Source organism: Ambystoma mexicanum, chromosome 8 (genome assembly GCF_040938575.1).
Source record: "Ambystoma mexicanum isolate Mex_15411 chromosome 8, UKY_AmexF1_1, whole genome shotgun sequence".
Lineage (NCBI taxonomy): Eukaryota > Metazoa > Chordata > Amphibia > Caudata > Ambystomatidae > Ambystoma > Ambystoma mexicanum.
Genome location: NC_090929.1, coordinates 674,675,061 through 674,690,900, shown reverse-complemented (window position 1 = coordinate 674,690,900; position 15,840 = coordinate 674,675,061). Strand labels below are relative to the sequence as shown.

Here is a 15,840-nt window from a genome sequence, read left to right as displayed (position 1 = left end):
ATCACTACCCCTGTGCAGAGAGGCGATACAACTCTGGTTTTGGGCAATCCAAGAAGGAATCTCTCTATCGGCAGTTCACCTAGCCGGAGAGAAGAACTTGACAGCGGACGCTCTGAGCAGGCAGAACACAGTCTCCCACGAGTGGGAGCTAGCTCAGGAAGTCCTTCAAGAGATCTTCGCCCTTTGGGGAACCCCTCAGGTAGATCTGTTCGCCACCAGCCTAAACAGGAAATGCGACCTGTTCTGCTCAAGGGAATTTCCCCCTAGAGGAGCTCTGGGAGACGCGTTCATAGTGGACTGGGAGTTTCCGCTTCTGTACGCGTTCCCACCGGTCCCTGTCATTCCTCAAATGATCAGGAGGTTGAGAAGATTCCGGAGAACCATGATCCTAATTGCCCCGGATTGGGCCAGGAGAACGTGGTACCCGGACCTTCTAGACTTGTCCATCTGCCCTCCAATTCGACTTCCACTCAGCGAGAACCTACTCTCACAGAAGGGAGGTCAGGTTCTCCATCCAGACATCAAAACCCTCAACCTTCACGCTTGGCTTCTGAAAGGCTGAGGTACAAGGATTGGGACCTCCCTGATGATGTTATGGAGGTGTTGCTTTTCGGCAAGGAGGCCAGCAACAAAGTCTTTATACCGCTGCCGTTGGAACAGATTTTGCAGCTGGTGTAGAGAACAGAATATCGACCCTTTTTCTTGTGGTACACCAATGGTTTTGTCCTTCCTACTATATTTGGCAAATTCAGGCCTTCAAGTTGGCACCATTAAGGGCTATCTCGCAGCGCTATCCATCTTTAAGCGCACTGCGGAAGAACCATCCTATTTCAAATTATCCTTGGTAATACAGTTTCTAAAGGGGTTAACCAATGTTTATCCCCCAAGACCATTCCAAGTTCCCCTATGGGATTTAAACTTAGTACTAACTTTCCTGATGGGCACACCTTTCGAACCACTCCATTCTTGTTCGTTAAGATTCCTTACCCTTAAAACTGTTTTATTAATAGCACTTACATCTGCTAGAAGGGTGAGCGAATTACAAGCTCTTTCTTGTAAACCCCCTCACACAATATTTCACAAAGACAAAGTTGTCCTGCAAGTGAAGCCTAATTTCCTCCCAAAGGTGGTTTCTGAATTCCATATCACTCAGAAGATTACCCTACCATCTTTCTATCCTCCTCCTCACCCGGGGAAAGAGGAAGAGAGGTTACACAGGCTAGACCCTAGAAGGGCTTTAAGTTTTTACATCAGACTAGCCAGGATAAGACAGTCAGACCAGCTGTTTGTAGGTTACGCAGGTCACAAGCTGGGGTTACCAATAACTAAGCAGACCATTTCCAGATGGATCATTCTAGCCATTCTGGAATGTTATAAACTGGCAGGGAAAGAGCCCCCTCAAAACCTTAGGGCTCATTCGACCAGAGGTAATGCAGCTTCATCGGCCCTCAAAAGAGGCGTGCCGGTTAAAGACATCTGTGCGACCGCTACATGGTCGTCTGTCCATACCTTTACACGTTTTTACAATTTGGATTCCTCCTCCAGTCAAGAGACTAGGTTTGGAAGGGCTGTACTACATTCTATTCATCAATAGAAGACAGCGTGAAGTCAGTACTCCCTCCTCCAATAATAGAATACTGCTATGGGAGCCTATCTAAGATGAGGAATACGTCGGATGACACAATCCCTTCGAAGAACAAGTTACTTCTTACCTTGTAACGTTCTTTCGACGGGATGTTCCTCCGACGTATTCCTCATCGACCCTCCCATCCATCCCCGCAGTTCTACTTCCCGTGTTGTTGCAGCTTACGCTCCTTCAGGGTGATTAGTCTAGTCCAGAAAGTATTATTGTGGGCTACAAAACGGAACTGAGCAACGGACGCTGCGCGCGGCCTTTATAGGCAGGATGACGTCGATACGGCGGCTGTCGAGGGACATAGACTCGGAGGACGTCGACGCGCAGCGCCCTCTAGAGAAAAATTTTCCGAGGCCAGCAGAGCTGGAAGGAGATATCTAAGATGAGGAATACGTCGGAGGAACATCCCGTCGAAAGAACGTTACAAGGTAAGAAGTAACTTGTTCTTTGCGTTGAATGGAAAGGGATCAGAGGCATATTTTGACCAGGTTCTTTGGCGGTCTAGCAAATTAAACTTAAAATGGTAGTGTAACCTGCCATTCTAGTCCCATGCGTTGATATAGAAGAAAGGTGTGACCATTGACCAGTGCATTGTGCTAATAACTTTCTTTTAGGGTATCAAGTGGTGAAGGGTCCACACATCTTCAGCTATAAATGGTTCAAGAGCTGTTGAGATGATAGGAAGATTGGCGATACCATAGAGAGGGTGAGGAAATTGGGATATGTTTTGGCAAAGGAGCAAATTCCTTGTACAAGGTGTCAGTGTACTGAACAGAAGACTGAACACAGTCAAGAATGAACTAGAGTGAGGTGAAAACTGCAGCATCAGAGAGGACATTTTGAAACTTTCCAGATAACAGGCGAGGCCTCATTCTTCAGATTTCTGGGCAGCTGTAGAGTCCACCTTAGAAGAAGGACAAAGACAGCGTGGAATAACTTCCAAGATGGGCCTCCAACACGGGCAATGGTGTAAACTGAGTCACGTAATGAGAGGCTTCAGGGTACATATGTATACGTTGACGGAGAGGATGGGTGAGGTCAATATCCAGACATTTTGATTAGTGGCAAATTAACATGGCATAAGAGACTTTTCTTCAGCAGAATAGCATTTCCAGAACTAGATTTATGATGCAGTCAGTGGAGGGAAGGAGTAAATTGGAGCATATTGTTTCACAGAAAGCATTGGGAATGCAAGAAACAACCCCCACAGCAAAGGTAAAGGAGACAAACAAGTGAATGAATAAGAAAATTCTGTGGTGTGCAATAATATTAAGAAAGAGCAAAGGTTGAAAAGAAGTAACCCCTGTGCCATGAGTACATAGCACTCAGGGTGGATTAGCTATTTGTGTTCCGCTAGTGTATTGTAAAGTTCTGTGTTTCAACACTGAGTATGTGTTGTGAGGGCTATTTTGTATGTTTAATGGATGTTTAATAGATGCCACTGATTCCCATTTTCACACTCTATTTTGTCTTGTCCTGCCCTAGGGCTGATGCCCAAGCTGTTCTCAAGTCCCCTGTGCCATTCGTGCTGGGACTCCGGCTTTCTGAAGATGGCACCGACTCATTCAGCAAACACTTTGAGACCATCATGGAGTCCCACCGTGCCAAAGGGACGTCCTACACCAGCCTGGATTCCATTGACGCTCTCTCTTCCCCTGGCATGAATCAGAGTAGTTTCTTCTCCTTTGACCTCCCTACTCTGACGCCGGACATACAGGATCAGATTCGCCACAATGCCCGCCTCATTGAGGAGAACTTTGCACCCTTGGCCCATCTCGACCCCGACTCCGGGACCAGCTCCACCACTGACCCTGCCTGGAATGAGAGGGAGGAGGAGGAGCAGCCTGGTGTAAGTGATGGTGCTGCCAGAGGTCTGACGCGCAGCCCCTGCCGGTCTGAAGACAGCTTCATCATGATGCAGTCCGTAGTCTTGAAGTAAGTCAAATTAAGATACAGCCTCCTTGTGTTTTTAATATTTATAGGTATGATGTCAACATGTCACTAAAAATGTCTTGCTTTTTCAAAAAACCCTTTTGAATTTGTGAGGTATAGATATAATGTGCTTCTAACAAGAAATTATTATAATTGGCTATTTATAACGCTCTTAATACCCAGAGGTTTCTAAGCATGGACCCGGAGATTGAACCTGTGTGGTTCACGTCGTTTTGCTTCCAAGGCAAAAGCGTTGCCCCTGTGCTATCCTCCCGAGACTCTTATACAGGCTGTTGCAAAATGGGCACATTTCTATGCAGCCGGTTGTCTCCAAAAAGCTAGAATGGCTAGGCCAGTGTTAGTCATAGCAAGTCGAACCTGATATGTATCTGATACTGCACCTGCAATACTAGCATGTATGAGCAGCCAGCAAGTTGGGAAATCTGTCATATTGCCAGTAGACCCCACAGCCTCAGCTTCTAAAACACTTTAGGGGAGCCCATACTATGGGATTACCTCCCTGTTGCCAAAGACGAGATACCCCGTTCTTGACACTTAATGGGGTTAATGAAACAGAAAATTTTAGAAGACATTGAATTGCGAAATACCAAAATCACCAAAAAAGGCCTTGGCACTGGGGGGGGGGGACCCATAGCAGTTAAAATGTTAATATATGTCTCTGATGTTTTGGCACTGGGGGGGGGCATGGCAGTTAAAAGGTTAATATATGTTTCTGATGTTTGTTAATCTGCTTAGAATCACATGCTGTGCATAGTCTGACATCCAGTGGTCACTGCAGAGTATTGCATTTTGTTTTTCGTAGTCGAAAAGGGGACGTCGACATAGGCGTGTCTGTAATACTATCCCTATAGTGACGTGCAGTGTACACAACATCCGTCACGTGTCGAGTTTGTTTTTTTCCGCCCAGAATCTGGTCGCAAGAGACAAATTGCTAATACCATTTACTCGACCCTTGGTCGTTTTTATTTAAAATAACGTTAAATCAATCCCTCCTTTGACGGCTAAGCTGTTTCACCGCCGAATAAGACCTTCGACGGCAGTGATTTCGACGGAGGCAATCCTTCAGCGCTGCCGAACACGTGGCCCGGCCTCGTCGGCCTATACAGTAGGGAGAGTGGGGGTCGTGGGACACTTCTGTTTCTTTCTAAGAATGCCTTTCTTTTTCACCCCCCTTTCCTCCGGGGTCGTTATCACTTTTAACTGTATCCTCAGCTATGGAGAGGACTCCTTTTAGATTTTGCCCGCGTTGTAAGGGCAAATTCACGTGGAAGGATAAGCATAAACGGTGTAACCGTTGCTCACCCCTTGACCACAAAGAGGACGGCTGTGCGGCCTGTAAACTTCTTTGCCCAAAGACTTTAAAGGACCGTAAGGGTCGTAAGCCCTCCCCGCAACCGCGACCTGCGACTGGGCTGTCCACAAATAAGGGCACTACCACTAAAACAACAGACAACGCGCCTCGTAATAGAGCACCCGTCGGCGACAAGGCCTCAGCGCCTCCTAACACGATGCCAGTTGAACCCTCGACGGACTGTTTAGTCGTCGAGAGCTTGGCTCGTATAGTCTCCACTGACGCTCAGAGACGGGCGGCAAAGGATTCGCCGAGCCCCGCTCACAAAGCCAGGGAGACGCCGAGACAATCGGAAGGCAGGCAGGAACCTCCTCCTACTTCAAAGGAAAGACCTAGCCCACGCGAAGGCTTCTCAGGGGGCGAGGGGAGTTTATCCTCGACGTTATATGAAAGAGCTAGACGGCTTCAGGCGGAAGAGCTTCCCTTTACGCCTCCAGACCGTTCTGGGTTACCCGAATGGACTTTAGAAAGATTCCAATCATGTATGGATAAGCTGGATAGGTTCATGTCCACCCCTGCACATGTAAGACCCAAGAGATCAAGAGAGGTACTTCTTGAAGAACCTAGGGCTAAATACCCAAGACTGTTTAACCCACTTCAAGAGGGGGTTAATACATATGACCTCACTGAAGAAGACTCTCACTTCCAAGAGGATGAGGAGTTCCTAAATGTTGAAGATCAACAAAACCTAGAAAAAGAAGAAGGTTTTGAGGAAGACTCAGACATTGGTGGTGGGGGCTTCGAAGAAGACCCAGATGGAGTTGGCTCACAGCCCTGGCGGACCCCAGGAGCGTCGACAGACCCTGACGTTCTGGACCTGTCCTCTCCTCAAACCACACCAGTTAGAAATCGGTCACCTATAGATGACCAACCTACTTTCAATGCACTACTACGTAAAGCAGCAGCACATTTTGAGATTGATACAGGGGAAATTACTCCTGAAATAGATTTTGTAGAAAAAATCATCAAGGAGAAAACACCCACTAGCTAGGCCATTCCCCTTCTCGCCTCAGTCAAAAGACAACTTATTCCATCGTTATCAACACCTGCGTTGGTTAGAGGGGTCAACCCTAGAATTGAGAAGCTGTTTAGTCCCTCACCCTCTGACCCATTATACATTAAGGATCACTCAATACCGGATTCCATGGTAGTAGCAACCACAAGGGCAGGGGTTCCGCTATCTACTAGCGACGCACCCCCAGGCAAGGAAGGAAAGAAACTTTACGCCCTGGGAAAGAGGATTACAGCCTCGGCAGCTTTTTCCACCAGAATTGCCAATAACAATACCTTACTGGCAAGCTATGCGGATGCCCAATGGGGAAAGTTAAGCCAAGACCCCGAAGAAGTCCCTGAGCTCTTACGAACTCCCTTGTTAGCCACTGTAACGGAAGGTACCCTGGTTAACCAAAGCATCATCAAGAACACACTAGATGCTGCGGAAACGGCAGGCCAGTCTTTAGTTCAGGGGATACTTCTCAAGCGTCATGTCTGGCTCCGGAACTCAGGTTTTAAACCAGAGACCCAGTCATCACTCATCAATAAACCAATCGAGGATTCCAACCTGTTTGGTAAGGCGGTGGATGACGCGCTAGAGACTGCTAACTCTAGACCAGATCTGAAGGCCTCCAAATAAGCGAGGTTACAGCAACAGACGCTTTTTTCGAGGCCAACGAAAGCAACAACAACAACAACAATACTCCTCAGCAGGCAACTGGTCCTCTACTCAAGGAACTAGCAGCCAATACGCTCAGAGAGGACAACATCATGGCAAGGGAAGAGGTCGGGCCCCACTCCTAGAGGCTCCCTGGCTACCAACACCAAATGACTCGAAGGTTCGGGTCCCCTTCCATGCGTCGTCGGTCGGGGGCCGGTTAACATCTTTTCTACCAGCATGCAAGGGAATAACAACAGACAGCTGGGTATTGTCAACTATAGCCCACGGGTACTGCATAGAATTCAGTCGGTCCCCTACTTACAGATCCCCTGTGCCTCTATCACAGGTAATGGAGGGTATTTATTCAGTGTACTTCCTTGTACCCAAAAAGGACCTAACCATGCGCCCTGTACTAGATTTGCGCCCAGCGAACAAATTTGTCAAACCTCAAATATTTCACGTGGTGACCTACAGGAGGTAATTCCCCTACTTTCACAGGGAGATTACATGACAACACTGGACATGAAAGATGCATACTTTCATATTTTAATGTTGCCAGCGCACAGAAAATACCTCAGGTTCATGATAGAGGGCAGACACTACCAGTTCAAAGTGCTACCCTTCGGCATAGCGTCAGCGCCGAGGGTATTCACAAAAGTACTGGCAGTGACAGCGGCCCACCTGCGCAGGTTGTCCATTCCAGTATACCCTTACCTCGACGATTGGCTCATAACCGGGGATTCTTATGAGACATGCTTCTCAAATACCCAAAAGACTGTAGACCTTTTGTTCCAACTGGGCTTCTCCATCAACGAGAAGAAGTCCAGCCTAGACCTCAGCCAGGTCAAGCAATTCCTAGGGCCTCTAATTCGAACAAAGGACGCCCTCGTCTTCCCCTCCAACGAGAGAGTCCAAAATATGCTGTTTCAGATCCCTCAATATGTAGCCGGTCGAGAGGTGACGGTACGCACGGCAATGCATATGCTAGGAATGATGGCATCATGTATATATTTGGTACCTCACGCGCGACTGCGCATGCGCCCAATGCAAGAGTGGCTCAACAGCCAGTGGTGTCAGGCCAGCGGACAATGGGACGATCTAGTGGTGGTCTCGTAGGCCTTTGTTCTCTCGCTACGGTGGTGGTCGAAGGAAAACCTTGTTATAGGGAAACCATTTGGCACCCCCACAGTGGAAGCCACTCTAACCACAGACACATCCCTCACAGTATGGGGGCTCACCTATCCCATCAGACTGCACACAGAGTTTGGACTCAGAGTGTGGCGTCCAAACACATAAATCTGCTGGAACTACTGGCGGTCTTCAAGTAACTGAAGGCACACTTTCAAGGGAAGACAGTGTTGGTCCTGACAGACAGCACCACAGCCATGTACTACCTGAACAAACAAAGGGGCACTCACTCTCCAGGACTGTCCAAGCTGTCCCAGAACATCTGGAAATGGGCTCTCGAACACATCATGTTCCTGTTATCACAACATGTACCAGGGGAACTCAATCTGCTGGCAGACAAACTCAGCAGAGACTTCCGTCTACCCGCAGAGTACGAATGGCGATTACGAGAAGGCATCGTCTCTGAGGTCTTCGCACCATGGGGCTTCCCAGCAATAGATCTGTTCGCAACTCTGGAGAACACCCAATGCCAAGATTATGCCTCCAGAAACCCCCAGAACCGCTCCAAGGGGAATGGTCTCTGGATAACATGGTCAGGGAAATTTGTTTACACTTTTCCCCCCGACTCCCCTTCTCAACAATGTAGTGCACAAGATGCACCAGGAACCAGTTACCATGATACTTGTGGCCTCGATGTGGGCCCGACAACCCTGGTTCGCTCACCTAATGGAAATGTCACTGTCTCCACCGGTGAAACTACCCTGCCCGTTGAACATGCTGTCACAGGACAGGGGCAAGACTCTGTACCCATGCCCACAGACCCTGAACTTAGCAGCCTGTCTCCTGAGGTCATAGAATTTGGACATTTGCATCTCTCTCAAAGATTCATGGACATCCTTAGAGAAGCAAGGAAACCGAACACTAGTTACTGCTACTACAGCAAGTGGAAACGGTTCGTCATATGGTGTAGAGGAAAGAGCATCAACCCCGTTGACTGCTCTCCCACACAGATTGTGCTTTACCTGACTCACTTATTAGACACAGGGTTAGTCTTTAATTCTATTAAAGTTAATCTAGCCGCACTTTCCGCATATACCACGTCTCAACATAAGGTCTCATGATGGAAAGTTCCAGTTATTAAAGCCTTCATGGAGGGAGTAAAGAGGATCCACCCTCCTATATCTAACCCAGCTCCCGTGTGGGAGCTGAACATGGTACTAACCAGGCTCATGGGCTCCCCCTTCGAACCCATGCACAAAGCAACACTTAAGAACCTCACTCTTATAACAGCTTTCTTAATAGCTATCACCTTCATTAGCAGAGTAAGTTAACTACAAGCGCTCTCTATACTAGACCCCTTTGTAACAGTTCACAAGGATAAGGTGGTTCTACGCCCACATCCTAGGTTTGCACCAAAATTCATTTCGAAATTCCATGTCAACCAGTCTATAGAACTACCAACGTTCTTTCAAAACCCATCAAACTTGGGAGAAAAAAGCCTGCACACACTTGATGTGCGCAGAGCGGTCATGTTTTATATCGAAAGAACTAGACCACGTAAAAAGACTAATCAGTTCTTTGTCTCGGTGGTGGCAGGAAGAGAAGGAGATGCAGTTTCAAAGTCCACTATATCTAGATGGATTGTCCAATGCGTCACTCTGTTACACTCTTGCCAAGAGAGAACTTCCCTTCAAGCCAAGAGCACATTCTACTCGAGGCACTGGGGCTTCCATAGCATTCATTGCAAATGTCCCTCTGGAGTCCATTTGCAAAGCGGCAACCTGGAGTTCTGTACACACCTTTACAAAACACTACTGTCTAGATGCCCATTCTAGATCTGATTCCCAGGTGGGACAAACAGTATTAAGACATCTTTTCTCTACTTTCCTTCTCACAACCCACCTCCAACTTCGGGTACTGCTCGCTAGTCTATGTACAGCATGTGATTCTAAGCAGATTAACAAACATCAGAAGACATGCATTACTTACCGTAAAAGCATTTCTGATGATTGTATCTGCTTAGATTCACATGCGCCCACCCTTCCTCCCAGCTCGGATGGAAGGAACATAGACATCTTATTACTTTCTCTCTCTTTTATGTACTCACTCAGGCCTAGAAGGCGCCCTCAGGGCGAGGAAAAAATACAAACAGAGGGACCTCGACGCGTTAGGGTTTTTGGGTACAGTGCACATCACTATAGGGATAGTATTACAGACACGCCTATGTCGACGTCCCCTTTTCGAGTACGAAAAACAAAATGCAATACTCCGCAGTGACCACTGGATGTCGGACTATGCACAGCATGTGAATCTAAGCAGATACAATCATCATAAATGCTTTTACGGTAAGTAATGCATGTCTTATGCGAGTGATCCCGTTTTCTAATCGTTGTATAGGTGAAGAAATATCTGCGTATTATGGCTGCTATCACAAAGGTATAGGAAAAGGCAATCAAAGGGTCAAATAAATAATGAAAGTTGGGACATGCACATGGGTTAGAAGAGAATCTCTTACTATTATGTTTTTGTATCATTTTTGTGTATAAGTCCTCAACCAAGGCCCTGTATTTGGATGAAATATGTGTTTCTTGAGTTTACTGTGCATCCCTTAGCTCTGTGCGCGGAGCCACCTTTGAAACGTAAACCCAGTGTTGGCTGCTAGTCTGAGGCCTTAGGGGCTGCATTCAGAGGAGCAGCTCGACCAATACCAGTTTTCACTGACATGATGCGTATGATTGGGACTGGCATAGGGAACATTTCCATAAGAAGATGAGCTGGTTCTCCAGTGCTCTTTATGTCCAGACACCGCAAGCACTCTAGTGCATATTTGGCTGTCGGTGTACTTCCAAAGCTACTTGTGGGCCTCAGCACAAATGAACAATACCGTACCATACCATAGCATGTCCAGGTCCTATGGTAAATTAGGCCAAAGATGGCAGTGTCTGTAGAGCTCTGCACCACCACCTTCCCCTGGGGTGTTTCAGAAAAGTATTGCCCAAATATAGGTGGCATTGTGGTGGTGGCCTCTTGACACCCAGCATTTGCATCAGACGCCTGGACATTTCAGGGTCATATTGGCATTAAGGAGATTCTCATTCCTCGAGTTGGGGAAGAACTCACCTTGCTGAAAGTTGTATCTTACCAGAACCAATGCTGTGCCAATAAAGCGTTAAGCCGAATATCAGCAAAACAACCCTGTCTCCTGCAGGTAAGGTTTGGGATTCGGTCCTTTACATGTGAAAGGTGGGAACAATTGTTTACTCAGACATTAGCTCTGCGAAACCCCCCATGACCCCCTGCTGCTTTGCTGCACAGTTTTTCAACTGATAGTACTTTTAGTGTGTAATATATACCCGCAGTATCTGGGTCCATCCTAGGCTGCACCTTTGGGTAACAAGATTGCACCTAAATCTCCTGATCGATCCATATATTCTAATTATCCACATTTCTTAAGAGTTTATAGATACCGAGACAGTTTCAGCAGCAAACGGACAACAAGATGCAGTTCATCTCTCCGCCGGCAAACCCTCAAATTTCCTGCTTAAGCTCTTGCTTCTACTTGGAGTTTTGCCAACTCATACAGCCTTGTGTCAATTACGGGAATTTCGAAATGATGTTTCTTTCCTGACCACCATTTAGTTAGACCACAATTACGTGAAAACATTGGTTTGTAAAAACCTGTCTCCTAATAACTGTTAGGGAGAATTCTCCAGAATGGCTAATTTCCCTTACCTACTGAGTCCCTCAGCAGCTTTGCTGGATTTCTAGAATTTATTTTTTTCATCTGGTAAGAGTGTGAGCCTTTTTTCCCACTCTTAGATGTGTTTTTCTGTGTGTTAAACATTTTTGTGTTCATAGACTGTGGAGCCTCACCTACTCCATAGGCATCATCTTTTTACTGTGTGCCACACAGCACCCTCAGTGCAGTGACACAGGGTTGTCTTTTTCAGACTTGCCACATTAAACTCAATTTTCTGGGACTCACTACTGTCTCACAGAACATGTAAAGTTGCCATTGACTTTATTAGTCTTTTTAAATCCACAGACCCAGTACAAACTATCTTACATAGAGTTCTGGAAAGGGTTAATAGTTATCCCTTTTTGTCTGTTTCTCATGGAACATTATTTCGTTCCGCTTTCTTTAAGATTTGGCTGGTGGCAGTGCTATCTACCGTATTTTTCCTACCGCAGTCTATTTGAATAGCCTTGGTACTGTTTTAGGCTAAGTTAGTAGCCTCGAACTTAAATCCGCTGGACCCCATTTACTTTTATTTGGTTCCGGCTGGGTTTATTCACCATTTCTTTTTGTAAAGGTGTTTCTCGTGTTTTACTCTGCGCGCCAAACCAGGTTTGGTTCCTTTGTTCACCGTCCTTTGGAGGGCTTCTGCAGAGAAGCCCTCGTTAGGCGCCTGAATGTCTGAGGGGGACAGGATGTGAGGGAGGGGTTTGAGACTCCCTGCACAGGGTCTCCTTGGAGACCCATGTCGCACTCTGTATGATTGGCTGTGGTGACTGTCCCGCCGGGACAGCCACCCTGCTGTGTGATTGACAGCCAGGCTGTGTGAATGGGGGAAAACTGCATTAAAAGCAGGTCTCTGGGACTGAGAAGGCAGAGTCGCCACTGGATCGAGAGAACCGAAGAGAAGCTGACAGAAGAGGACCTCTACCATGACTGAACCTCAGTTGAAGCCCTGCTGTGGGTCCGAATCTCCAAACTTCGACGACAAGGAAGATTTGCAAGGAATCCTCTCCCCTTGAGCTGGTGTGATCAACCAGTTCGGTAAACTGCAAGCCAGGCCTCCCTCCTCTGGTCGAATTTGCTGTGCACAGCTACAGTGAACCGGATAGCCAGGAGGACCGGACCCTGCTTGGGTTTTAAGAAGCGCACCTTTTATTCGTTGCTTTGCTCTGCTGCTGGTTTCTTCCATAGGCAGTGCAGGACCCTCCAGTCTTCCTACTTCATGTCAGTCCAATAGTCGCTCAGGAAACGTGAGCCTGCAGGACCTGCCAGGAACGTCTGCCTCAGCTACAGCCTTCTTCTTCATTTAAGGTACTGTTGAAACTCGGTTGTTCGTTCCGTCCGACCGCGGTGAAAGTGTTTGAAATCTTTTGCCAATCCGAGGGCTTGTCCTGCTCTATTCTTTAAAGTAACTTTTCTTCCGACCAACTTCGTTGCGAACTCTTGGCAAAGACTTAACCGCGAACTACTTTGAACTGTGTGATCCTCTGCAAAGACTCTGGTCCATTGACTTTGTCTCAGGCCTCTTGATTTGATTTCCTCACTGTAGTAGCCTTTTCTAGATTGCCCTACTTATCTACGTGTTGGTGCTGCTCAATTTTTGTCTACCCTTGTCTTTCCCTCCGTTTTAAATTACTGGAGTGCCATTTTGAGCTTAACTTGTCCAGAATCTATTGGGTAGTGTGTAGTATATTAAGAGTGTGATTTTTCTACTGCTTTACTTTAGTGAATTGTTTTACAACTGATGTGTAAATAAATGTGCATTCTTTTATTCAGAAACCTTGAGTCAGAGTTTGTTTGAACCATAGTAGTTGCTGTCCTTTGTGTAACTATTGATACTGCTCACTTTACTCTTGAGATATGTCTGGCTGCGCAGCCATCGTTACCACTTTACTGTGTAGTACAAGCTTGTACCAAAGGTGAATTTGTACTGTCACTTGTAGTCTTAATTGTGTGTGGTGTTCTCAAAGGGTACTGCATACGATTCTGCTTAACAATAACCTCTTCTCAATTTGGTCTTTTTTTGGGTTTGTCTATTGGGTGATGCCGTAAGCTGAGACTGTTGTCATGGGAACCGTGGATATTAGAGCGATGGTATGTGAGGCGGGGGAGCAGTCTGTGGTTGCTGCTTGGTTGCATACCCACCCATTGACTGCCCATGGACATGCCAGCCCCTATGGCCATTTCCATCCACTACGCCCTCTTCCCGTTCAAAACATATCCCCAGGATCTCTTTCAGCTAGATGTGTGCTTTCTGCGCAGTCTTCTGAAATGGCAATGGCTTAACTGCATCTAGAAAACAGCTCTTGGTATAGTGAAAATGCTGTAACCAAATGATTTTTCAGTCACTTGATATATGTGTCCTTATATCTGTTACTCTTAATAACAAACACTGGAAAAGCCAACATTTCTGTCTCTTGTATAAGCATTGGGTGGGGTTTGTCAGTCACTTCCATAATATGGGCAGGCACTAACACCATTTCTCAGCTGTTATCTTATTGACAGGTTGTACAATTATGGCAGTGCCTGCAAAAAGAAAACCTATCCCACGCCTTCACAATAGCCAAAACTGGTGGCTTTACCTGGTGGGATCCCCATGGTTATTTAACTGGGGTTCCACCCCCATGGGCTCTACTTTCCACCTCCTCTTGCCCCCACCCTTTTCTAGTTTTTTTGTTTTTAACCCATTAGCCCGTACTATGTTTTTTAGGATGAACTTTTTGAGGTAGATGTTATTAAGAAATACATTTTTCAGAAGATTTGTTCACATTACCCAACCTAGCTTGGGTGATGCTTTTAAAATGTGAGTGTGAAGGTTAGAGCCAGTGGCAGGCCCAGCAGCCCTAGGAAAAATCAGATCTAGTGTAGTTTGGCGTTGAACAATCTTGGGTCTCTCTGGTCACCCTTAGACAGTTTATAGCTCCGAAATATTTCTGCTCTCAAAAACAATCCCAATTTTCCTTTTTCTTTGAAGTATAAAAGCGGCCACATAAGCCTCTAAATGTCTTCACCCCTCCTCTTGCCTTTCTCCATGCTGTATAATTGTTGAGTTGCTAGAGGCAATGCCATTTCCTGTGGCTGGAAACACAAGCAATATGGGTGTGGATAGTGGAGTGTTATTTGGCACAATGACATTTGCTGTGGCTGGAAACACAAGCCACTTGGATATGGACAGTGGAGTTTGATTGACAACCTGCTTCCAATACAACTGTGAACGGGGCACCTGCGTGGCATGAAGGTGGCAGTCGTGGTGGTAAAGTCATGCTGGCCTTTGATTGCACTGACTCCTCTGTGAAAAGTGCATTTCTTATAACTACTGGTTTTTATGACTGAATGAAAACCATATCCCCTCCATTCACCCCCTCCCTATTCTCCCCAAGCAATCCCAGTCTGTATAGGCTGGGTCCTGTTCAATGTTCACAGTTGGATTCCCGAGTGCAGCCCCTCGATTCTTAATCAGATTCATTGAAGTGTATTTAGAAAACATCACTAGCACATTTCTGATACCTTCATTATGGATGTATGTACAAGTTATAACACATCAATTATCCCATACAACTAAAGCACCAAGGTCAAATATCAATGTAGTAAATAATAAAGCAGAACAAATATATTAATGTGACTAATTGTTTAAACATTTCAAAACCAAGCACATAATTCATAAGGACAGCCAACTGGTGTTTCAACCCACGTAGGTGTTTTTCAAGGCTAGTTGTTATGACTCAAGTATTCAACCTACAAGAACATAAGATAAATGTGCTGCATTCGCGTTCGCTTGAGTCCGGGTTCAGCATAAATCGGAAGAAATGTCAAGGAAATACTTACAGAGAGAAACAATGTGTGATTCCACGTGTCAAAATTAAAGGATCTGAATACCAAGGCCATGCTGGGCAAACGACCAGCGTTCTCTGACGCCATTTGTTCAAGTGAACCCACACAGTCGTTTGAGTGACAAAGCCATTTCTCTACTAATGCATGGCTGTTTGAGACAGCCAGTCACATTGCAGGAAACACGGGCGGAATCTGCGTACGTCCCCCGCCCCCTGTTCTGCACCGTTTCCTCACAGCTGCCCTTCCGTTTCTCTCCATTCGTTGTTGCCTTCTCCTCACTCCTCCCACATCCAGCCCCGCCTTCGTGGAAGGGAGCTTGACAGTGTCTGGCGGACAGAATGGGGCAGATGTTTGGTGTTGCTCCAGTGAATGCCTTTTCTCCCGGACTATCATGTAAATTTCCTGCCATTTTGCACTTTCTTATGATCACCCTGCTTTCCCTGCTCCGTCTTACGTGAGCGCTCCCTTCTGTTTTTCTAGGACGTTGCTGCGCTGTCTGGCACTCGTCACTCACCCAGTTACAACTGGGTGGTAATGTCGATAATGCT

At 46.5% G+C, this 15,840-nt stretch overlaps 1 protein-coding gene across 5 annotated transcripts in view; it reads left to right on the top strand.

The window, feature by feature from the left end:
• PSD (pleckstrin and Sec7 domain containing) overlaps positions 1–15,840 on the top strand; it is a 1,402,592-nt gene that overhangs the window by 463,441 nt on the left and 923,311 nt on the right. For all 5 annotated transcript variants that reach the window (XM_069610471.1, XM_069610469.1, XM_069610470.1 and 2 more), the window contains exon 5: positions 3,122–3,571. In XM_069610471.1, the coding sequence (XP_069466572.1) occupies positions 3,122–3,571 (450 nt within the window). The remainder of the gene's footprint in view (positions 1–3,121; positions 3,572–15,840) is intronic.